Source organism: Hyposmocoma kahamanoa, unplaced genomic scaffold (assembly GCF_003589595.1).
Source record: "Hyposmocoma kahamanoa isolate Upper Pololo Valley unplaced genomic scaffold, ASM358959v1 62, whole genome shotgun sequence".
NCBI classification, from domain to species: domain Eukaryota; kingdom Metazoa; phylum Arthropoda; class Insecta; order Lepidoptera; family Cosmopterigidae; genus Hyposmocoma; species Hyposmocoma kahamanoa.
This window is the reverse complement of record NW_020653850.1, coordinates 12,821,107-12,848,070: the sequence shown is the minus strand read 5'-3', so window position 1 is coordinate 12,848,070 and position 26,964 is coordinate 12,821,107. Positions and strand designations below refer to the sequence as shown.

The window sequence follows — 26,964 nt, the reverse complement described above, 5'->3', positions numbered from 1 at the left end:
AATTGTAGTAATTATAATACGTGGAAATTTTAGGCAAGCCGGTGAAAATCGAGTTATATGGACGCCTGGTCCCTGCTACCCAGTAAAAGATTGATTATAATACTGATTATTGCCAATAAATACAAATCAATAAATTATTTCGTTCATTTCATTTATTTTAATTTTATTGTCACCTAATACTGAATACGAATATTATTTTTGAAAATCAATTACTTTTTTTTCTTACAAGATGTACCTAGTTTAAAATGTTTGGATAGAATATGCAGAATTGGTATTATTTGTAATAGAATTATAGAAATATAGATCATATTAATGTTAAATTTGAACAATGTAATCGGACTAAAGTAAAAGTAGCCCAGTTCGGTATTGGTGCTTCTCCCCTACTTACACGACAATAACCACGACCACAAGCTCAAAAAGGAAAGGAAGGGCCGTACCATTTTGTTTATACATACACTACACAAAATACCTTCAAACGCCTACAAATGAAACCTTACAGAAATTTAATTATAGGCCTTTATAAAATGGACCGCTTACAAAATCGTCGTTAGTGTTCAGTTACAATATTAACAAACTCCCAAATGAAAAGCTTTATTTGCATAAGGCTTTCCATCGTGTTTGAACGTTCTGCTGTTTGTATCCTTAATAGCTCAAAAATTTACTTAAAACTTTTACTTTGTTTTGTTTATTTTGAAGTAAAACTTTTCCGTTTAAACAATTCCGAGATGTAGACAACTTCGTGATTTCCCTCTTTGTGTTAAGGGTAATGTAAATATGTTTTTCTAGAGCTTGTTCAACCTTTTTAATAAATAATTAATGTTAAAGGTTTTTCTCGTGAGATTTTTTAAATGATAATTAATTGTTCACTTTCATTCATGAAGTATTGCTATAAGATAACAATTTTTGATGATACAAGTCATGAAATCATGCGAGCGTTTGATTTATTAAAGAAAGTGCTATGCATTATCAATCTTTATTTCACTGTGTTAAGTACGCAATGTGCACGTAAGAGGCCCTCGCACAACGGGGTTTGTAGCATCTAAATACTATTCCTTTCCAGTAAGTCCGGCGCACCCTGTACAACAATCGACGAGTAACTTATGCCGGTTGGCAAATCCTTTCACCACGATGGCAAGTATTTTAGTGTATGCCATCGACACGGTAAGAAGAAGAAGTACCTATGCAATTCACCGTTGTGCAAACATAAGTTGCTTCTTTCTAGTATTACATTTCATTACAGGTTCAGTCTCTTCATTTATTTCTCAAATATAATATTACAGTATAAATTGCACTTGTCAAAGTATAACAAAAACAAAAATTATAAAATGAAAGACACACAATAATTATAAAATTCACAATTAATTAATAATAACATTGTTGTGATTAAATTATGTATATCAAATATCATTCGTCATCAAGGACCGTAATAAGTTCATCAACTTATGACGGTCTTTGATGACGAATTTTATTATAGTCTCCTATTTCATATATTTGTCATCACAAATACATGAAATAGGAGGAAATAGTACAAAGGTATAGTACAAAGCAAATAGTACAAAGGCGTTACATTTTTAGGTCCGTAAATTCATTTACAAAGTAATAAAGGTTTTCCAAAAAAAGATCCTTCAACCAGCGCCCAAATGTTTCGTCAGATAGTTCAAGTTTGAAAGTAGCGGATACGTTCATAGTAGTAGGTCCGATGACACCTTAATAGATTTTAATTTTAGGTCTTCTTTGTCTTTCTACGTCCCATTTCTTTTGAGGTCGGCCCTCCTAGTATGCGAGCGCCACTCGGGACGCCTTTGTGGCGCCTTTGCATAAGCTCAGGTTCTACACCCATCGTCTTCGTGCCTCTTCGAACGGTTCCCATCCAAGTGGTCTGGGCTCTGCCTGGTCGCCTTTTAGCGGTATCAATTTCTGACGACAAGATTTTCTTAGTTATATGGATGTCATCCCTAAGCATTATGTGGCCATACTAACATAATCTGTTTTCTTGTAGTTTTTCCCGTATGAATGCGCCTTGAAATGTCACTCGAATACAATCGTTTCTAATTTTATCCAACTGGATAACGCTTCCAACCCATTTCAGTACGCGTATTTCAGTTACATGCTTAAGTTGTTCATCTGTTTTGCGCATAGACCAGCACTTTGATCCGTAAGGAAGAGTTGGTCTGACTCCTCGCTTGAACACATTATCCTTAAAGTGAATTGGCACTCAAGTGTCACAGAGTACTCCAGATATTGCTCTCCACTTCATCCAGCCCGCTTTGGGTTTATTAGTAATATCCTTGTCAATAGTTGCAGAATTGGTTTTAAACAGATCAGATAGGCGTTTAAAGCAGGCGACTTGGTGAAGGGATGTTGTTGGCGTAACCTGTCAGTGATACCGGAGAAGTTTCAGTGCAAGTATTAATTACAGGTTTTAATTTTAGATATTAATTCCCAATTAGCAAATTATTATATTATAGGAAATAGGCAAAGCAACAGTGGTTTGTGTTTAGTGAACTAATAATATTATAAAGATGAATAATGTAAGCAGAATTCCGTCAATCAAAAGGAATTTTCCCATCCACCCCGATATTTTTGGAACGCAATTAATCACAAATTCGCCAGGACTAACTAAATAGAAATGTTTTCGCAACCAACAATAACAAAGTCCACCACTATTTCGGTACATAAAGTTTCATAACATAATAAAGTTTCCGGAGTAAAAGGATCTGATCTTAATAATATACAATTTATAAAAAATTTCGATAGTATACAATTCCCCCTTTTTTTTCAATTTTCCGTTTTTTGGAGATAGGTACCACATATTTCGAATCTTATTTAAAAGTCAAAGCAAACACATAAAGGCGAAATCAATATCTACCCTATCCCAGAATAAAAACATTTCAATTTATTTTTACGAAAAAAATTCCTAAAATGTACTCGTAACTCACAAGATTTATGAAATTCAGGAATAGGTTGTGTAATAAATACATAATAAATACAAACGTTTTACTGCAAGACCTAACTTGTCAAATCAGAAGACATTTAATAAACAAGATATTATCGTAGACTATGGATACCAATTTTTTTTTCAACCTATAACGATCGTATAAAGTATTTGCATGTCACAATAAACGATGAAATAGGTTAAAACATTCAATAAAGGTCCCCACTGCTATGTAAACAAAGAAGCTTTTTTATAATTTTTTTACTTGAAAGAATTAATACAAATTTTAATGCCATAGTTTTGAATTTTGATTTGTGATCGCAACCGAGTCGTCATGTAGTCTAGAGGAAAAACCGGGGAAAAATAACGTTTGAAAACAGCAAACATGGACCAAAATTTTACACTATTTAAAATAGATGAAATCGCTATTATAATTATAATACTTTAATCGACAGTATTTCTTAAATTAACTTTAATCTACTATACTTTCAAGAACGATAATTCTTGATCAAACATATTCATAAACACTCGACGCTATTAGCGGAAGCATCTGTGCCTATTATTACGCTTAGCGGGTAATTTACACCTAATATAAATATGAATTATATACAGTATGCAATGTTTCCATGAGTCTGTTTTATTTCTGTGTTTCCTTGTTTCTTGGTCATCAAAAATTATTACACCTTGCATTTAGAATAAACAATCGTACTATCCGCTAAAACTCCTTACCTATTTCTGCCGCCAAGCAGTAATGTCACCATTACGGTGTTCCGGTTTTGAGGAGTAAGGGTGCTGGTGAAATTACAGGCACATGGAACTTGTCGACTGTAACGGGCGCAGCGCCCCTCAGATCTTTGCGATTTAAAGCTTTTAGTGGCACTGCAACTATTATGGACAGGCGTTTAGCTTACCATTAGGCGCACGACTTGTTCGTCCCGTCACTTGATATTATAAAAAAACGTTCAATTAATACTTCGTACCCTTGGTATAACAAAATAACACTAACTACTTGACACGAATTATATAGTATAATAATATGTAGGTATATGTAACATTTTATAGCTCTCCTATTTAAGCTTGAAAAAGTTATCGACTAATTTCGGTCGTATAATCTTTAAACCTCTCTCCTGAAAAGTTGTAATTTTGCAGATGCGGCCTTGCGGAGTATCTTCAAAACAGCCGGAACTTTCCCCGTAGGGTTATTTGTCACAGAAACACAGATTATTTAATAGTTACTGCACAGAAGTGACTTCCCGATATACTTAAAACCTAACGACACGAACGAAAGAGTTTAATTTTTTTTATGATACCAAGAAGCTGTCACAAACTTTAGTCGTCATTCTTTACCACCTCTGCTGAGGCCGGGTAGCTCGCTGGCCCACACTGCGGAAGAGAAGGCGAATCTTTTTGCTTCACTTGTTGCAGAGAATTCGTGTCGTCTACAGGTACTCAGAACTCTGATAAACTAGAATAAAGCTAGCGGGCTAAATGGAATTCCAGCAAATAAAAAAAAATAGTATTGCGTAACTATGTGCCTGAGTTGTCTCCTGTTCTCAGGTCGTGGAAGCTGGCAATTTGCAACCTGTACCTATATAAAAAGAAAAGAAACAATGCTGGCCTGTCAACTGTAGACCTGTCTCAAGTTCTGCAAGACTATAAAACGTGTTTTTAATAATCATCTCCTCGACAACGACTTGATAATATCTGGCACGCTTCACTCTTATGGGCTTCTCAATAACCTTTGCAATTTGATCTCGGTTTTTTTTTTTTGAGTGAGCGTTCGATTCGTTTCTATTCGATCTTAATACACTACATTGGGCGATAGAGTTCCGGAGTGCGTCGTGGTTCCGTACTGTCCGCAACTCTCTTTCTGCCGCATATCAACGCTATGTTATTTCCAGGTACCTTCAGGTATATTGATTACAGCACAGTGGTAGATAGGTGCTTGATCAATGTAAGGATCAGTGAAAAAGAAATCCAGTCTTGTCGAGAGTCTATAATTAGTCGTTTGGATTCAACTTATAAAATTGAACGCTCTAAAACGCAGGCGTGTCTATGCTCCACAAAACGGAGTCCCTTTGACCTGACTCAGACTGTTTGTGATATATCCATGCTGATAGCTGACCATCGCCAGCTACTTGGAATGAACCTATTGTCCAGTCTGAACTTCGGCAGACGCATAGAATCCATGGCCAAAAATGCAGCCAGGACTTGATATCCTTTCCAAGGTGAGGTGTTACTTCACACCGGGATAGTTGCTTCAAAAAATCTGTACCAAGCACACATCCAGTCGTGTATAGAGTACTGTTGCCACCTATGGGATAGTTATGCTGAATACCAACTAGCCGCCTTGGATTCAGTTGAAAAGCCTGTCAGGAGCATAGGTGACTCAGATTTGTTGTTATACTACTCGCGCACCTCACTTATCCGTCGCTGTCCTAAAAGTTACCCGTCTCCGTCTCGAGGACGCTGTCGCTGTCCTATAGTTAGGTACCCGAGTTCCTAACATTAAATTAACGTTTATTTATCATTATTAACTAGGATACGATGATATTATGAGTTACAAACTTACGTTTTTAAAAACAAAGTTTAAAGACAAAATCGAAAATCCCGAAAAACCCGGTTTGTCCGTAGCTGAAAACCGGGTTCCAAAGTTGGTTATTCGGTTTTTTCGGTTAACCGGGTAATTGTTTTACATGCCCTAATATTAAGTGACAGGACGAACAAGTCGTGCGTCTATTTATAATTTTTCCATCCTCTAAGGTCTGGTGGTAAGCAACACGCCTACACATAACAGTTGCAATACCACTCAGAACTTTAAATCACAATGATCTGTGCGGCACTGCCGTCACTCTGAAGCATAAGTTGACGAAGTCCCAAGAGCGCAGAAATGCTCCCATACTTCCCAGGACGAACGCTTTCACAAGGAGCTCTGCTGCTACTATCTACTACTATCAAATTGAAAATGTTAAAAATATTTAATTTGTTATAATTTTTAATACAAAGATCAAATACAAAGAAAAATTCTTAGATCTGACGGGAGTCGAACCTGTTTCTGTTTTGCCAATCTAGGGCAAAGCAGACATGACAAAAACGTAATCCTAGGTACCAAACAACAAAAATGTTTAACAGTCTACCTACAGAACTCAAAATAGCACACTCGGGCTCTAACTTACAAAAAGTGTTTGAGATGTTTCTTGGTGTAAAAATCATTTTACCACGTTGTTAATTAGTTTCTGGAGGCACTTGACATTGCTTTTGTGTTTTTAAACATTGTTGAGTGACATTTTAACTACCTCACCTTGCTTTTAATTGCTTCACCAGCATCCTTCAAAACCGGAACCCAGCAATGCTTACATTGCTGCTTAGCGACAAAAATTGGTCACCTAATTTTATTGAAATAACGTTTGGTTGAATTTTCATAATTTCGGAAGTAATTTTGAGAGGAAAACGTTTTTTTTTTCTTTTAAACCAAACTTTAAACTTTTTATTTAACGATGGAGAAATGCTTTAAACGACCGACCGAGCCGAGCTGGGGAAGCTCGGTGGTTATGTGGGACTCTCCCCCGTAGTGGGGGGCATACCGCACTAAAACGCCATCGGCGTTGCCCGCAAGGCCGGTTGTAGTGGGTGCCGTGGGATCCCGAGGATTCGACCACAACAAACCTTTTTTGTCAGGAAATCCTCATGGGGAAGGTGAAGGGTTATGTCGGACTCCTACCGACTAAAACCGACGGTGTTCCATCTTCTCACCATGTGCCGAAGTCACGGGGACGCTTACGCATTCTTCCGCGACTCCTGGGCGCCGGACCCCATCTCGCTTTTCGGGGAGAGTTCTTGTCTCCCCGTCAGCAATCTTGAGTAGCAGACGTGGAACACATACGCCGCCATCTCGCGACCACAACACACATAACTTAACCTAACCTTTTTTATTTATTTTTTTGTTAATCCGGAGGAATCTGCTTACAGATACCCCGGCCCCGCGGGGGCAGAGCCGGGGTTATGTGGGCCTGGGCTGAACCCTGAAGGGGAGCAGCCCGACCGCACTAAACCCCCGGAGTGTTCCTCCTCTCCGCTGTAGGTGGGGGCACGGGTACGCTGTTGCACTCGTCCGCGCCCGCACCAGCGGCTGGCCGCGCCCTGCGCAGCCCCTTCCCGAGAAGGGAGACACATCGGTCCCCCGACTCCGAATGTGAGGCTCGCCGAACACCAGACGAGCCTTCCATCCCGGGCCCCTTTATGCTGGGCAACGAACTCCCCCGAGTCGGCTACCCAGGGGCCTTGGGGGGCCAGGACAGCATCCACTCAACTGTGAAGTTCAGTGGCTGCTCCCCCAGCCCCCGCGGCGGATCTGATGGCAGGTTCCGCCGCAACACCTAACGCGCTTCCGCGCGGACTCCGAAGAGAGTTCCTTGGAGCGCCCACCACGGGCCAACCGCCCACGTTCGGCCGCGGAGGATAGGACGAGCAGCAACGACACACCGACACGTCTCTTTCCCCGCGGCCCCGCCGCCACTGCATCATTGAAAGCGGTGCAGCCCCGCCAGGGTCGCGGAGGACAGGACGAGCGGCAACGACACACCGACACGTCTCTCCCCCCGCGACTCCTCCTCGCTCATCCGCGCGGTCCCGTTGACCAGGCGAGCCACGCGCGGAACGCCCTCCTTCTCGGGCCAGTCTACCACCATCGGCCGACCCCGTGGGTTCCTCTTAGCTTCACCGTGGAATGAAATCGACCACGGCTACTAGAGCCCCCCCGCCACGACAAGGCGGGAACCCCTTCGGGGGGGAACTTAACCTAATCTAACCGAACCTAATCGTGTCTTTGTGATAAACAACATATCCTGAAAGAACAACTGTTTCGTTATAATTCGGTTTTTGATGTAATGAAAATGCGAACAAACGTTATTTCTGAAAAAAAATTCGAGTTTGGTTACCTGAAACAACATATTATTTATTTCTTATTATTCCGACAAGTGCCATTGTGGATACATAAATGTATTTTGATTTGAAAATACAGCAAGGCGTTCTGCTTTGTATTCTGGAACCCCGAAAAGTTTTTTCCGTGTCATTAGGGACTGATATTTTCCAATGCAGCCCTTTCGCCTGATTTTCCACGTAATTTGAAAAAATTAACATAGAAGTGACAATGGCTTTAATAGTCTAAATAGCCGTAATTGAGGAATTCAGTTAGCCAGAAATCAAAATTCATGATAATTGTAATTATTTGGTATGAGTACGGTTAGTTTTCATTATTTTGTATGACTACGGTATTAATAGTTTGTGTCCATTTTTTAAAAGTTTACAAATGATTTGTATTTTAATATTGCATTTCGCGAAATTCTATAACAAAGAATAATACTATTTTATTACTATGAACTTGAACGCCTAATAAAACTTCTCTAGCAAATAAACTTGTTAGCCATGGCGCTAAGCGATATTGCTGATATATATATTTGCTTTAAAACACACTTTCAGCTGCGATCTTACTTATTTACTTAATTTAATAACAAAACACAATCGCAAATCTGTTCTAATCCTCATAGTAGCAAAGCATTTATATTTAGTGTGCACGAAAGATGATTTAATTGTACGAAAAATATCATAAATAGGAAATTCATCCCCATAAACAAATAATGTTATATATAGAAAACTCATCTCCTAAATTCTTTTTTAAGAACGATTGGCGATAATTTTAATTCACTTTCGGCTGTTTGTTTTTTTTTCGCAAACTAGATGTGTTTGTACCAACAAATTCTTCCAGTATTTATGTCCATTAACTTAAAAGCAGTCTTTTGAAACGTATAAGATGACTTAATTATGCAATGTTTTGTTACATACTAATTAATATTCACTATGTTAAAATGTCATTGCTGTCATATATTGTACCTTAATGGTCTTTTAAACAAGATAAATCATAGAAATCGCCGTTTGTGATTTGTAAACATTCGGACCCCTCATGGAAGAATAGCATAAGTGGAGTTACGTCAAAAACGTTTATTGCTCCATTAGATACAGAAAAATATAATCCACGTCCTTTCCAATTTTTATAGAGTAACTAGTTTTGCAAAGGATGTGAATTGTATTTTTGTGTATATAATGGAGCAATAAGCATTTTTGACGTAACTCCACTTATGCCATTCTTCCCTGAGGGGTGCGATAGAACATTTATTTAAAAATCGTGCGTCATTTGATTTGCTAGGCCGTAGATGATTACAATTATGATTTTTTTATACAGGTGAACATTCTGAAACGAAGGCAGTAAGTAAATATAATAGAAAAGGAAAACCAAATTTATTTTGTTATCAAACAAACGTGAAAAATATTTCTAAGTCAAATAGAATCATTTACTTTGGAACAATGCTATTTCTAAGGTAATAAGTAGATTTGTTTGTTATGCCTCTATCCTTTCAACTTCATCATAATTTCAGCTGAAAGACCTCCACTGCTAGACATAGACCTCACCCAAGGGTCACCACAACGATCCTATCATTTAAATTAAGTTTAATAAATTGCTAATTTTGCCATTAAACGTTAATTACATTAAAACATTAGTTTTCTAACAAATGAGTACCAATTGACGACGATGAATTCGATGCTAAAAACATCTAAAGATCGACCTGAAAATGATCTCACAACGATTAGTGACAAGATATCAAAAAATAATGTTGATAATTTGCTGAAGTGCTTGACACTGAAACTTTAGCGAGTGATGTCAAACAGATAGTGGGCTATATTTCAGGTTAGACTGCAAAAAAAATTGGAAAACATTTTGAAATGCGTAGAATGTATAAAGTCTTTAGACGTGGATTAAACGTTCCAGAAAATTTGATTTCACAAATTAATTTCAATCAAAGACATATTGCGTGCCTTACTTACTTCCCGACTTTACTTCACACAAAGTACGTTCATGTCCATCCTGAATACAAAAATAAATCTGCGCTAAAAAAAAATTAAGAGTTTTGTTGATGTTTTAGGCAAGTAAATTTGCGAATACCTATATTATTTGGTTTTTTTTTTAATTCTGTGTTTTTCATATACCAGACAAGAAATGATTGTTTAATGTAAGATACCATAAACGCGTAACAAATTTCTATAAATAAGTTTTCCAACTTCAATACAACCTACCAAATCGATGACTTTACTTACTGCCTACAATGTTCGTACCTGCACTTATTAATATACCTAATCTATGACCGGAGTTCATGCGTCTTTATCGCTCTCGCTATAGACAAAAAATACTATCTCTATCTTCAATTGGCAACTGTAATTTATAAAAACAAACTAAAATATAAATAAAATATAGCAATAACGTAAATATTTTTACTAAATTACTCGTGGTATGTGATTCCTTGTGTTTTATTTACTTTAACATGGTAATGCATTTTCTAAATACACACGACGGCATATTTTTCTTGAATTTTGAATGAAATGACGCAATTCTACACATGTCAGGTTCGTCTTGTGGAAACCCGTTGTCAAGCACCTTCGCCACGCCATGCCCCGTGGCGGTCTGAGACCGATAGGGGCAAACGCGAGTCTGAACCGGTCATCATGCGAAATCCTTGCAAATTAGGCACGTGGTTTGTTGAAGGAGAGGAAGACCAAGAATGGCGTTTAGTGAACAAATAGAGAAAATCAAAATGAGCAGATATGAGGAGGTCAGGGAGCTGGCTATGAACCGTGAGGAGTGGAGGAGGCTACAACGACAAAAACCTTGCTCTTAAATAGGATGATGATGACTTTTACTTTGAAACAACTACTATTGTATTTGTCTATTTCACCGTCAATATACCTACCAACACAAATGGCACATGCACTTGTGAGCATTAAGCAAGATCAATTTAATTTGAACCCGAATCGCGAACATGATGATCCAGACGTACTAAAGCCGTTACGGATTTACATTTTTTAATAAAAAAAAATTTAGGGTTCAGATACTCTAAGGACATACTGTTTGGTTTCTCGTATTTTTATAAAATATTCACTGTTGTCAAGCACTTTACAGATAAATCGAATTGAAAAAGGAACGAATGTGCGATTTCTAAAAATGTAAGAGCGAAATTTGCTTCTATTAATGGGTATAATTTTTATGACTATTCTTGGCATACCTACCTAGCAAGAAGGAAAAACTTCTTAACAAATGAGTAGCAAAAGGATTAGTATTATAGAGGCATTAATGTCAACCCACACGTAGGTCCACACTAATCGCCCTTTGAAGGGTTACTACAAAGAGATTCAATTCCTCAAAACGTTGCCAAGGATATATCTATGTTCCTTCTAACAAGTTTAACGTTTTGAAAGCAAGCACTGCAAACGATTACATTAGTTGGACGAGTACTTGATTCGAACAATGAAGTTTTCATCTCATCGTGTTTCATTTTCAGTTGTTTATACTTAAGCTAACAAAGAAAACTGAATGTTGCTTGTTTCAGACTGGTTCCATATAGCAATCATACCGTAAGGCATGGTTTTAGTAGAAATAGAGCTCCTTGTGAAAGAGTTCCAGGAATGTACTGTCACCTTAACCTACATATTTCTACCGCCAAGCAGTAACGTAAGCATTACTTCGTTTCGGTTTTGAAGGGTAAGGGTGCTGGTGAAATTACAGCCATATAAGACTTGTCAACTTATGTCTCAGGGTGACTGCAACTGCTATGGACAGGCGTGTCGCTTACCACCAGGCGCACGACGTGTTCTTCCCCTCTCATGGTATCATTAACAAAAAAGGATATAATCATGCACTTAACTACATAGAACTTTGGTTTTCAATGGGAAACTTCCAGTCAGTCAAAAATAATAAAATATTATCTGAAATAAACCTTACATACACATTTTAATTTTTTTTCTTTTTTCTTTTTTCTCATAATATGGTATTCATAAGCGTCAGGCAATTTTAGCAAAAGTTGTCTAAAGTTGGGAAAGTTTAGGTATGAAGATGTATAAGCGTTGATACGGAAAAATTCGTAACTTTACACCGGGTCACAAACGCGATAAACAACTAAAGTTGATACCTACCAGTTGTGGAAAGTAGATTCTTGAAAAAAGGAAACCCTGCTATACATATACTATTTATATACTAAATAAGTAAGCGAATAAAGTGTAATTATAACAATAAATGTTAAATCGACAAAGTACTAAGTCTGACTCAAATTTATTATCTTTCCAACCAAAGTATTTTTCAGAAAATAATTTATTTTAATTTTTATCTATGATAAAACACCAAACAGCGGGCAACCTACAAATTTCAAAAGAATGAAGCATCGATTATTCATGTCATATAAAAATGTTATTTTGCTTTGTCAGCTACTTAACTTTCAATTTTAAATCGACACCGACAAAGACGCAACTGACAACTTTTCTCGCGTTCCTAATTTAATTTTAATTTTAAAGTACCTCTCTGTTTTTTTGTTGTTTTGAACATGATTTTTTTTTTTCAGATATCAGCAGTACCAACACAAAAATCTAGTATGTCTAGATTTCTTTATAATTTAAGATTATTTGGTTTAAAAATATCATAATTGTTGCTTAATTACTGTACAGTAAGCGTCTTATTCAGCGATAATAATTTCTGCGAAATGTACGTATAACCAGGCGCATTTCGATGTAATCTGAAACTTACAATGCCCATTAGCGCCCGCATAGGTAATAAGCACAAGAGTCGCAGTGTAGATAACCACATGCACGTGGGTAATTTAATTTTAGCAAACTAAATTCTTGATGCTTTTGTGGAAATAATAAGGGCCTAAAACAAGTAAGTATGGGTGCCTAACATGAATCACGTTCTCCGATATTAGGTACGTTTTATATCGTTTGGAATAAATAGGTCACAGATTTCACGATATAACTATTTAACATATTATTAAAAAAGTAATTTTTAGTTTAGTTACCAACTTCATGCAGTCGAGGTCTTGGATAACGACTTCACGCATTAACTGTTGACACTTCTTCTTTATACATACATTCAAATACGTTTTACTTTTCCCATCATCGTCAGAACATGGTCCAGTTACGCGACTTTGCGCCATTTAATGGTTTGCAAAAACGTTAGTTTCCGTCCAACTAATCGTAGAACTCAATCATTGGTGACTTTCTGAGTTTATGAAGTATAGGTACACCATTCTTTTATAGGCCCACATTTCGAATACCTCTATTTTTCCTGTTATGTTTTTCATTGTCCATGTCTCACATTCGTATAGAAGTGTTAGTTAGTCAGTGTAATACTGAAGAAGTCGAACGCGCAGCTATATCTTAAGAGGGCGTCATCATAATATACTTTTCTCATACACATCATTAAATAAGTTTTAGAGATGTGTGCTGTGTGTGCCACGTTTCCTCGTGGTATTTTCCTTTACCGAAAAGCTCATTGTAAATTTATTTATTTATTTATTTATTTATTTACATATTGCTTACAGATAGATATCCAAACGCAATAGCAAGTAGAAAAATAGGTGGTATTTAAATATTTATACAAAAATAATAGAATTAAAAAACACAATGAACTAATAAATTAAACAAAATTGAATAATTACCTATATAGAATCAATTACATTGCAATAACATTATTATTATCCTATTTATTTTACTGTAAAATGGAACAAAGTATCATTACCAATGAGTCAATTTATCTCAAGTTACACAATACTGCTGTCTCCGGTCAAAGTTTCAAGATACCGTCCCGCGAAAACTACGAATCCATGCTCCGAGCATGTAAATATATCCAATGAGGAGTCAAAGAGAAGCATCTGGTTAAGATATTTAAGCGCTCTTGGGAGTGGGGCCAACTCACTTATCTTTGATCGTGTAGCATGCACTGCAAATAAAGTCTTTCTGTGAGTTCGCACCAAATTAGCTCTGGGCACCAGAAAACCTATCATCGACAACATTTCCGAGTTATACGAGATTCCACGGATTAAACGAAATACATAAGTCACCAGAGCCAAATTGCGTCTCACTTCCAATGTTCTGTAGTTGACCATACCCAAGATGAAGGTAGTGGGATAAAGCAGGGGGTAATAACCATATGTTCTTTTATAGAGATTACGGACAAATGATTTTTGAATTTTTTCTAAGGCCAATATGTGGTTGTGATGAACGGGATTCCAAATTATGCTATTACTTTCCAACTTACTACGAACGAAAGCATTAAATAAAAGGCAAGATGTGCGGTTATCTTTGAAGGACTTTGATTGTCTTAAGATGAAACCTAGACATTTACGTGAAGATTTACTTAATTTTGAGATATGTTCACCAAAATTCAGCTTAGTATCGAACCAAGCACCTAAATCCTTGACAGATGTAGCCCTACTGATCTGAGAGTCTTTTATTTTGTAGACATTGCCTATTTGTTTGCGAGTTCGAGCAAATGACATAATGGTGCATTTGTCGGCATTTAAGGTTAAACTGTTATCACCACCCCATTTAAGTACGTTGTCTATATCTTTTTGGAGAAGCTCACAGTCAGCTTCGGACCTAATAGTTAGAGCCAATTTCACATCATCTGCGAACATAAGGCACTTGCTATGCTGGATAGTTTGTGGTAAGTCGTTAACCACAATTAAGAACATGAGCGGTCCCAGGCAACTTCCCTGGCCCACACCTGAGTTTACTGTGTAGAGTGTGGATTGACAACGGTTGTAACATACGTACTGCTGACGGCCGGTAAAATAGTCAGCAAAAAATGTGGCTAATTTTTTAGAGAAACCGGTAAAGATTAATTTCTGAAGTAGAACGTCACAGTCAATTCGATCGAAAGCTTTCTGGAAATCCAGGTAAGCTACGTCGACCTGCTTTCTAGAGTCCAACTCATTAGCAATGGTGGTGGTGATATTGATCAAATTGGAAGCGGTAGAGCGGCCTGGCAAAAATCCGTGCTGTTGGTCACAGAACCACCCCCTAAGTTGATTATAAATTGACCTGTACAAAACGGTTTCCATAACCTTTGCGAAGACGGATAACACAGCCACTGCACGATAATTCTTTATTTCAGATTTTAATCCTGATTTATGTATAGGTATAACTTTTGAAGTTTTCCAGAGACTAGGATATGTATTTTGTTTTAAGGACAAATTAATAATGTGAACTAGGGGACTTGAAAATACTTCCCTGCAATCCCTAACTATTACCTGTGGAATACCGTCAGGGCCTTGGGTCAATTTAGGCTTTAATTGTTTCATTGCAGAGCAAACATCAGATTCTGTTACTAGGCTCATCGCAATATGTAGATCGGTCAACCACCGTGACGATGTGGAGGGTAAAGCAGCTACCGCATCGAAAGCATCATTAGGATTCAATAAGGGTGTCGATGTTAAGTATACGCTTTTAAAGAACGTCGCAAATTCGTCAGCTACATCCTGCGAGCTGGACCCACCGAACGTAGACGGGTCGTTTGATTGTCTGTTTGCCTTTATATGATACCAAAATGCTCCCGCGTCACACTTAATATTATTTTCTATTTTATTCATGTGAGCGCGGTCACATATAATAGTCAACTGTTTGCACTGTTTCCGATAATAATAAAAATAGGCGTAATATAATCCGTAATTAGTAATTTTATATATTGTGTGATAATATTTTTTCAATTTTATTAGGCTAATCAGCTCTGGGCTGTACCATGCGGGATAATTAGATAATTTATAATACTTATAGTTCGTCTTATAGGGCACGGTAGAGTTTAGTTTATCATAAATTAAATTATAGAAAACCTTAACTGCTTCATTGGTATCAGAAGACAAACAGACCGGTGCCCAGTCAATACACGACAATTGCATATAGAGTTCCATAAAGTTAGCTTTTTTAAAATTTCGAAATGGTCTACTGACATTGAAAGCGTGTTCGTTGTTATTGTTGCTATGTTTATCTGAGGCGCCGGTTGAATGGAATTTTGTTCATAGTTATCGCAATATTCAGCGGCACGTGGTGGACCTCCGGAACTGCTTGCAATCGAAACCAACTTCATGCAGCCGAGACCACGATTGTTGTTTACGTAACTTGATTACGATTTCACGCATTAACAGCAAACATGCAGTCAATCTGTTTAGCCTACCCTGTGTGTCGGTCTAGAACTAATATTTAAACCAAGACACTACAACGTAACAATTAGTCAACCTCATAGAACCGTATACTTAAACAAACGTAAGTAATCAAAGAAAATTTAGGTAAATTAAGAAAATACGGTTAAACTATAATAATTAGAGCAGTTGGAAAGACTACAGTGTGAGAGTTAGAGTGTTGCATAGGATTAACACTATTCCTACCTACTTGGATGACGGCATGTTAACAAATTTAAATAGCAGTAGAGCTCCTTGTAAAAGAGTTCGTCCAGGGAAGTACTGTCACCTTGCCTATTTCTGCCGCCAAGCAGTAATGTGACCATTAACAGCGTTCCGGTTTTGAAGGTTAAGGGTGCTAGTGTAACTACAGGCCTATGGGACTTGTCAACTTATGTCTCAGAGTGACGGGCGCTGTAGCAGTGACCCTCAGATGTTTGCTATTTAAAGCTCTGAGCGATACTACAACTGTTATGCACAAGCATGTCGCTTACCATAGTAATGTGACCATTAACAGCGTTCTGAATTTGAAGGTTAAGGGTGCTAGTGAAACTACAAGCCTATGGGACTTGTCAACTTATGTCTCAGGGCGACGGGCGCTGTAGCAGTGCCCCTCAGATGTTTGCTATTTCAAGCTCTGAGCGGTACTACAACTGTTATGCACAGGCATGTCGCTTACCATCAGTAATGTGACCATTAACAGCGTTCCGGTTTTGAAGGTTAAGGGTGCTAGTGAAACTACAGGCCTATGGGACTTGTCAACTTATGTCTCAGGGTGACGGGCGCTGTAGCAGTGCCCCTCAGATGTTTGCTATTTAAAGCTCTGAGCGGTACTACAACTGTTACGCACAGGCATGTCGCTTACCATCAGGCGCACGACTTGTTCGTCCCTTCACTAGGTATTATAAAAAAAATCGGTGACAATAAAATTCGGGAACTATGAATACAATTTTATCTCCTAGATACCTAATATAAGAAGACATACATTTTGGACATCATACTCTCTACTCTCCTTGTTATAACTAGCTCATTTGCATTTGCATTTTTTTTTAAATCATTTGGCATACCAACAGCTATAGCAACATTGTGACTTATTTAGGTGCAATGATTTCGATAACTTTCAAAATGATGTCACCTAAAGAAATGTAACTTATGCCGATTTCGCTTAACAATAAAACTGAAACTAAATAAGATGTTAAAAACCGAACAGTGAAGGTGGTATATCTCATTTTCGTTGATCCCAGACATTATGTTAATAACCCAAAGAGGGCTGGCATACATTGTGGAGCAAACTAGGTTATTATGATTGACCTCCACGAAGGGAACCTATCTGGATACATAAATAACATCTTATATTGTTAATAAAAACCACTGTAAACACTTACGACACTTTACTTTAATTCAACACTATCTCACCTCAGAAGTTTCACATTTAGGGTTATTTATGCAAATTTTGTACGTGACATAATAACATTCGCAGCACGCCATAAACTTACATCTGTTTACCTGAATTTCACCTGCCTAACACCTCACACTTAAGGCTAAAATGGTGAAGCGACTGACAAATGTAACATAACCTCAACCGATATGTTACATTTAACACTCGTCATATCAATGTAATAACTAGAACGTAAAGTTATATGACAAATAGCATATCTCAGTTTATTATTATTATGGTAGACATCCCCCAAGTACTGTATGTACGTAGTACGATCAATTTATGCAACTGATTGTTCCTTTGTCTTCGACCAGAATTCCAATTTGCCGAATGGCATATATACCACATTGTTATCTAATAGATTCAGTTTATATACGAGTAAGAATAACGACTTTGGTAATATAACGTTAGACTCTTACCTAAGTTTATTTTCGACGTCTTATTTTTTGCATACTCAATAAATCAATTATTCGCCCCTGACTCACCAATGAAATAAAAAAAAGAACCTAATTACAAGATTAGGAGGCTGAATAAAAAACAACATTGCCTTTGCTTTAAAAAAATCCATATTCGCGCGTTTTTTTACAAAAAACAAATGACTTAATTTAATTTTCACGTCTTCTTGCACTAATTATCAGAAAAAAATCTGTTTGTGACGGGAATAAAATAGAAAGTGAATAAATAATTCGTGTTGCTAATGCGATAAAATGTTTTCTACGGAAAAGAGTCAAATAGAAATTTGTTTGTTGAAATCCACTCTTGATGAAATAGAAAATGAATTGGTTTTACAAGTGAGTGTACCGTTTGTGTTATTAAACATAGTTTACGCGTAAATCTATTCACGTTTAACCTTTTCCCAGCATTCCTCGTTGCCTGATTTGGATGCGGAGAATGACCAAAAATTCCGAGACACGTTGAATGCTGTGCGTATTTCGCGCGTTTTGAGCCTTGACATTGAGAACCTTAACCAGGAAAACGGTAAGCTCTGCTTATTCTACGTTAGAATCAATTTTTGTTTTCATCTAGTTTTTAAAACTAGATGAAAACTTTATTTCCTAGTTATTGCATGTTTTTAATGCAGTGTGAGTCTATTTTATTGTTTAATACTTTTAACTACGGCTGGATTTATAAAACGAGCTTTGACTTCGACTAAGCAAAAATGGCGAGAATTGCAAATTTTTCTTATTTACAAAACGAACTTTGTCTAAACTTAAGCAGCAAATTAAATTAAACTTTAAGTTTACTTCGTAAATTATAACGTCCCCATCTTTGCTGAGTCGGAGTAAAATTTCGTTTTATAAATCTTAACCCATGGACGCATGAAGACGCAGAAGACAGACGTGTCTTCTTAACAAAGACGTCATAAGAACCCGCTATACAACAATGAGTACCTAATTTACTTAAGGCTACAAACTACAAAGCTAAAAACATTTCCATGAAATAATTGGAAAGCAAAACTTATTACATATTGGCAGCCATACTTAATTATATTATAACAATTCTGGTATAGGTACTCAGTCGTCCATAAAATTGGAGCTCGATTTATGAGTGGACTGAATGTCGACGATAAAATAGGCATAAATAGCCTTTGGGTACGACTTGCTTCCTTCTCGTCAAATCTACTCAACCGTTTCTCATCGTAATCATAAAAGTTACCACCAGGAAGAATAAATAAAATAATCGCTATTATTATTGACACAAAGATCAAATAACACAAAGAAAAATTTCTTCGCTCTGATAGGAACCGTACCAGCGTCTGTTGCCGTACCGAGGCCAATATTTGCATCAATAATAGTAACAGACTGGGGGAGTATTTTCACAAAAAATATGTGAATATTATGGTAGTAAAACATCATGATATTCAATAAATCATCGATACCTTAGTTCGCAAGTCCTTTGTGATTATATCTAAACTATACAAGAAACTTTTTTATAATATCAAGTGACGGGACGAACAAGTCGTGCGCCTGGTGATAAGCGACATGCCTGCCCATAACAGTTGCAGTACCACCCAGAGCTTTAAATCATAAAATCTGAGAGGCGCTGTCACTGCACCCGTCACCCTGACAAGCAAAATTGACAAGCCCCACATGCCAGTAGTTTCACCATAAACTGTGAGACGTTATAATGAATTTCTAGAATTTTCTAATATTCTTTCAGGAAGGTTAGCCGCAAAACGGACGCATTTAAAAATGCAAAGTGAGGCGCTATCTAAGGCATTGGAGTCGGCGCTCGAAGAACGCAGCGAAATGGAAGTTTCATTAGAGCAAGAACATAAGGATATGGAACTTCACATGTAAGTAATAATTCTTTGTGAGTCACGTTGAAACTCTTATACCTATCTTTCTGCCCAACCAAGCGTAAATTTTACATTGTAGCTAATATTGTTTACGTACCTACTCTGCCCTACTTGTCATAAACAACGCATTTGCATTTTGGTAACTTTCGAGGTACCTGTTGGAACCAAAATTTTTATGTCTTTGAAAAATGTCAATTACGCTGAATTGCCTTAACAATAAAACTGAAACTAAATAAGATATAAAAAAACTGCTTATAGGCGGTTGTAGATCTTGTTTTGCTGATTCCAGATATGTTAATATCTCAATTTCGATAAAAATTTCAATAACGTTGTTTATCATAAGGACGGCTGTAATGTAAATTTAATATCAGAACTACCAAGATATATTTGGCCACGAGTAAAGAGAAAATATTTTTTTATTGGAACTGCTGCTTTTTGAGCTTAATACGACTGTGTTTCAACACAAAAAAAAACATATTTTTTATAGGACACCAAGTCACCCAACGCGCTAGAGTACTCGCGAACCTTTGAAAATAGTCTCATGAGATTACAATGTTGTCTATAATGTGACGACCTCGGTGGTTCAACACTGTGGGCGCTAGCTTAGAAGATCGCGAGTTTGATTCCCAGCAGCAACAATCTCTAAAACAATCATTTTTAAATTGTTCCTGGACTAGGGTTACCCTCTGCACGGATTTTGTCCGAATTACGTCCAGATTTTCCGGCTTAGAGTAGTTACACACGGCGACTTTTAGCAGCGATGCAAACGCGCTTTCGTTAAACACGCAATTCCATCGCTACACTTGCGATTTGCATCGATGGAATCGCCTATAAATCCCAGGTGTAGCGATGCAATCGCGCGTTTGTATCGATGCAGTCGCGCGCTTGCATCACGTTTGCGTCGATGCTAAAAGTCGCCATATGTAACCGCTCTTAGGTTAACAACTTTCAGAATAAAAAGTAAAGTATCCACCTCGCAATAGTGTAGACTCTCACTTACTGCGCTGGATAATGAGGGCTTCCCCACCGTACTCCCTTTTTATCTACTCACGCGTACGGAGCTCTTAGACACCTTGAAATGACGGTTTAGTGGATTTTTGTAGATGAATTTGAATAAGGAATAATCATATCAAACCATTTTGTAAGATGTGAATAAAACTCGACAAAAATTTGGTTGCCCGGGCGCTTGCTTAGCTGAGCTGCCGTGTGAGATACAGATTTTAGATTTTATTTTGTTACCGAAAAGTCCGGATTTTGTCGCAAATGCTAGGCTTTTTCCCGGACTATTCTGGACGGTCTGAATAGTAGTTATAATAATGAAAAATTAGCTAGTTTCTATTTTCATGTATTTTGGATTAAAAAGTGTTTTTATCTACTACACACTTGCCCTACGTATTGTATCCAAAGGTTGAAACTTAATATTTATTGTCACAAACGTTTTGATTAGAAGCAAGCAGCAATTGTTGACCAACGTTTTTGTTACGTTTTCCAATTTGCTGGCATTGTTTGGGAAGTTTGTTTGTTTTCTGTCAACGCTCACCTGCACAATAAAGGCAAACCTTACCTACCTCTACATGATAGTTAATAAATAGTTATTGGTAAATCACTACAAATTTATTTCACAAAATATTTATATTTTTCAAATTCTTAGGTTAACGCGATCTTCTTATCGTATCGATGGTATACACACAAGTACAATATCATTGGCATACACTGTCTGTAATGCTTGCCATCGTGGTGAAAGGATTTGCCAATCGACGTAAGGTACTCGCTGATTGTTGCCCAGGGTGTTGCCAAATGTACAGCAAAGGAATTGTACGTCGTGCGGGAATGTTCCTGGTTAATGACTTTACCATCTCAGTTAGCTGATTTTGAATGTTTCAAAACATAGCTAGTCTTTTAAGTACCTACATTCATATCGGAAAAAAAGCATTGAACCGTGGAGAGCTGATAAAGGCTGTCACATATTATATTTGCTAAGTGTGATAAGGTTCACCTACCTATGTAGGATTTGGAGTTCAAACTAATATACTTAATATAAATATCGTACTTGTGAAATTGGTGTTTGTTCTGGGGCTAATCCCGTATATTTCTACATAAGTTTTGTTTATAGCGAACCTCCCTATCAACCTCTTGGTTATACGGGAAGGACACTATAACCTGTTCAAGAACAGGGACTTTGCAGCGGACCTGGGTGCACGTTCAGTACCCATTCCAGTAGGTACCCTCCCTGTTTTCCAGATAGGTATCGGAGCTATTGGCACACCCAATTCCTTGCATTGCACAACTTACGATTGCCACCTCAAAGACGTTGAATCTAAATTAGCTGGCTTACCTTGATCTTACCGGGGAACCCGTAGTCCCCCCTCTATCCATCAGGTCTATTCCAGTACAAAACCAACGCATTTCAAATATTATGCTACCCAATGAACCAAGAATCAAATAGAGTACTAAATAACTTGTATTTTTGCAGCCGAAAATACGAAGACTCATTGCGGGAGAAAACTGAGCGATTCAGAAATGCACGAATTTATTATGTACGTAGACACGTATTACCGCTCATAATAATAATTTACTAGGCCAGTTCTGATAATATTCCATAAGCAGGTTTGAAGCATAGATAAAATTTATTAAATTTAATTATAATTATAAAATATATCTATATATATTCTCTCCTTATTTAATTATAATTATAAAATATATATAGATATATTTTATAATTATAATAAAATAAGGAGAAAGGTAAAGGATTTTAAGTCCATATTTAGGAATTTAAATCTCGCTTTGATATTACAAACATTGCTTTAGAATGCTAAAAATCACGCATTGGTAAAAGACATAAAATTTTATCGTCGTTCATTTTTTATTTAACTGCCTCTGTGGCCGAACGGTTACCATGGCGGACTGCCACGCAGAGGTCCCAGGTTCGATTCCCGGGCCGGGAGAAATTGTTGTATGGCCTACATGTATTTCTCTCGCGAGTTTGGCTGTAATTTGTTGTTGTCTATGTGTGTGTCCATGGCACCCGCGGCACAGGGTTTCCCTAGCGGGGCTATGTTGAGTGTGTGCGTTATTTATTATTTAACATATTTTATTTGACCTTAAGATGTTTTAAATGCCTGATTCCGAATCTCACTCTTTTTAAAACGCTCTGTAGTAAAAATTACTATTTGGGCTCTTTAGCTCTCACCTACAGATATATAATTATATTTTACATAAATTCACCGTTTCTGGCCTGACAAGAGTGAAAACGTACCAATTTATTCGCTAGTTGAATGGTTGGGCACTAATTATCAGGTATGGTGCTTACAATAAAAAATAGATATATACTGTCGCTTAATTTGGAAAGGAAGTAACTAACATTTTAGCAAATTTGGACGAAGTAGTTAAAGTTTCATTTATATTGTAAAGAGGTGCTGGGTCTATTATAACAAGCTTTTTTAATATTTAAAATTACCCTATGTACCTACTAATAACCTCTTAGGCTGTTACTACACCGACTGCATGCGCAAAGTCGATATTTAGGTACTCTTAGAACTGATATATGCAGTCGACGCTGACTTCAAGCAGTTATCGCAGCGTGCTTATGTCAGGAGGTATTCAGAACGTTTATGATTCCAAACGCTGACTTTACTTTTTATCAAGGAAATAAACATGTCGCTATCGAAATCCTCAATGTTAACTTGCCAACAAATTCACGTCCTTAATCGCTGACTATACTCTGCGATGGAATTAGTGATAAAAATTGTCTTTGTTTATATAAACAAAGGTGCCATGACAAAAAAAATAAGATCAGAGCAAATGATATAAAGCCCTCGACAAAAGTTGCGCCAACCATGTTTTTGTTTTACCATTAAGTTGATTAAACCCTCAAGTACTCTACTAAAGATCAAGTTGTTTCAAACATAAAAACATACATATATTCTCTATTTCAAAGGCTATTTTCATTTTTGGACTATCGTATCGACTATACACGCATTAACTGCAGAGATGCAGTCCATCTGTTGGCAGCGTTATGCTACGCGATGTTTTCCTTAGAGTGAGCTCTAAGGAAAACATCGCGTAACATAATGGCATACACGTAGTAAGCATTACGTTAGTACAACACTTAATGCGTTTATGCAGATTAATGATTGTAGCATCTATGGATTTGTTCTTCGCCTCTACGGATTCATTTTAATGTAATAGCGGGAGCAAACGAGTCGGCTGATGTGATTGGTTTTCCTTGCTTATACATTGCCAAACCCTGTTAACTCAGTTTTTGAAAATTGTTGTAAAAATCCGAATTACTCATAATTCAATATTGGTATTGAAGAGCACACTATTTACAGATTAATGAAAACCCAAGCGATAGTATAATAATTTTCTATTCAATCTTAAACAACATTTTTCACAATCTTCAAAGAGTGATTTTAGAAAACTAATTATGCTATGTAATTTATATATGATAAAAGTTAACAATCAATGTATTTACAAAACATAAATTCCCATTTCTGCCGCTAAGCAGTAATGTCAGCATTACTGTGTTCCGGTTTTGAAGGGTAAGGGTGCTGGTGAAATCACAGGCACATGAGACTTGTCAACTTATGTCTGAGGGTGACGGGCGCAGTGGCAGTGCCCCTCAGATCTTTTCTATTTAAAGCTATACTCAAGGTGGTTTTTTATGAACATCCGTTCCATTGTTGAGGTTTACGTCATGAAATTGATAGTTAATGTAGTTACTGATCTGTGCTACAGATTTACGCTATGTCTCGTAGTAGTATAAAAACACGAATCGCAACATTCTACAGTATGTTATTTTACTCCTCTTATGCAAAGTATCGTGAAATAAATAAATTTTTCAGTACATCATTGTATAAAATTGCCACTATTCATTATTGCTTACATGTTAACTTATATATGACTACATATATTAAAATAACTTGAACCATTATTTCCAATAGAATGAAGAGGAAATGCTATCTCAAATCGAAAAATTAAACAATACGATATCCGAACTTGAAAACGATTTTAAACATCAGAAGTCTGCTGTAGAAGAAAAAAGGAGACAATTTGAAGAATTGAAAAGTGATATACCTGAAAATCTTTTTGAAATAGTGTAAGATCTGTTTTGTTACGTCATTGAACTACCAATAAATGGACGTCGGGTCCGCGCTAAAAAGTGTCCGAACATATAGGCCATTAAATCGCAAATAGAGCATCAATCGCGTGTCAGTCTTCGTTTGGTCGACAGACAGTCGTCTTTCATGCCGTATTGTATAGTAGAAACTTATAAAAATTACTCAAGTAAAATGAAAAAACAGGACAGTGTATCATATTTTCATTAAGTAGTAGATATATTATGGTTACCGTACTTATCATATAAGAGATGTTTATATTTAAATTAATCGTAAATATAAATTACAAAAGCAAAGAAAATAGTCAAAAAGCTAACTGTCGTTATCCTACAAATCGCATGCGCAAAAGACAGTAAGAGACGTAATGGTACGTCAATTTCAATTGTTCGAACCGCAAGCGACTGGAACATTTAAGAACTATAGAGTTCCTTTGATCTTAATCTTATCTTGAAAATATATTTTTGTTAGATGTTAGTAATAAATAAAAATTGTTGTACTCGTTTTACGGCTTGGGGTTACCATGAGAATTCCGAAAATACATTTCCCGAAATAACGTTTGCTGGAATTTTCGTAATTCCAATTAATTGTATTTTTTAGAAATATTACAAAACTAATCTACGCTTACTTAATCTTTTATTTTTGATAAACAAAAAATGTCGGAAACATAACGGTTTTGTTATAAACCGGAATCTAAAACCGTTGGAATCTAGAAAATCGAAACATCAATACGTTTCTTATAGTACACGTAGAGACACAGTTATTTTCACATTTATAATATTTGTACGTATATTTGCACAATTCTTTACTACATCTTTAAATGAATTTGTATAAAATTCAACATATAAATTGTATATAAATTAATCAACATTGACAATATGTAAATATTGACGATATTGATTAATTACTTTTGTGGCCAAGTAATTTTCCCAATAAGCCAAATTTGGTGCCTTTTGTTAAGTTTCCACTGATTACGGTGAATTTTTGTACCTTTAAATTAATAATGTTTTAGTTTTTTTATATTTCTTTACATCTCACTACGTTTATATAGGTTAACTCCGGACATTTTTTCGTGGTTTTCGTACTAGATACATACATAGATAGATAGACTCGTCATCCCGTTATTGGTAGGTCAATGTATTACGTTCCTATAAGTTTTTTTTATAATATCAAGTGACAGGACGAACAAGTCGTGCTCCTGATGGTAAGCTACACGCCTGTCCATAACGGCATCTGTGCCACTCAGAGCTTTAAATCCCAAAGATCTGAGCGTCAAAAACTATTGCAGTTAGGTTAGGATGTGTTACCTCATCCACCGTGTTCCACCCGACATAGCCCCTTGAGATTTTACTCGTTTTGATCTTTACAAAATTCTTTGACACGACTTTGATCACAAAGAGAAACAATACTTGGAGCTGCATTTTACAAGACAGGAATTTTTAAGGAAGGGGAACCCTAGAATTACCTAAAAGATGGCAAAAGATTGTAGAAAATTATTTATTGGCCATATTACGGCCAATAAATAATTTATTAAATTTTAATATTTTTTTATAATTTTCACTTTTGCTTTGATACTGTACGGACTTTTTGACTAATCTATTACTTTAGAAATGACACTATTTTTTAGGATCTAATCGCAATTTTTTTGTCAAGCACACTTGGCAAATTAAAACTAAGGTACGACGTAAATTACAATTAAATATTTTTGTTGCTAATACTTCAGAATAAGGTGGTTAAATTAATATTAGACAACTGTTTTGATGACGAATACCATCTCAGGTCAGCTGTCACCATGAAACCTGAAAAGACCCCGAAACGTTGGTTTATTTGAATAAATAAATATTAGCGATTTTAATCCGAAAAAAATAGTTTCATATCCGATCCAATAAACAACAAACACGAAATCCTGAGAACTCTATATTTCGCACCATATATGTATGCATTCCAGCAGATAGTTTTAAAGACTTCGTTATCCATCTTAAGAGCTATCTTCGAAGTAAAGATTTTTATTCTACAAAATAATTCTTTTTAGAAAATAATACTTTAAAACTGTGCGAACTACCAAGTATATAATTTGTAAATATTACATCAAATAGCCAGACATAAGTGTATCAGGAATGAGACCTGAA

The 26,964-nt window shown here is 36.5% G+C and overlaps 1 protein-coding gene across 1 annotated transcript; it reads left to right on the top strand.

The window, feature by feature from the left end:
- The first annotated feature begins 18,129 nt into the window (after positions 1-18,129).
- Positions 18,130-24,823, top strand: LOC113229779 (intracellular protein transport protein USO1-like). The gene is made up of 5 exons (XM_026463461.1): positions 18,130-18,213; positions 18,283-18,400; positions 19,583-19,718; positions 22,195-22,258; positions 24,665-24,823. The coding sequence occupies exons 1-5, from the start codon at positions 18,130-18,132 to the stop codon at positions 24,821-24,823; spliced, it is 561 nt and encodes a 186-aa protein (XP_026319246.1).
- Positions 24,824-26,964: the final 2,141 nt, after the last annotated feature.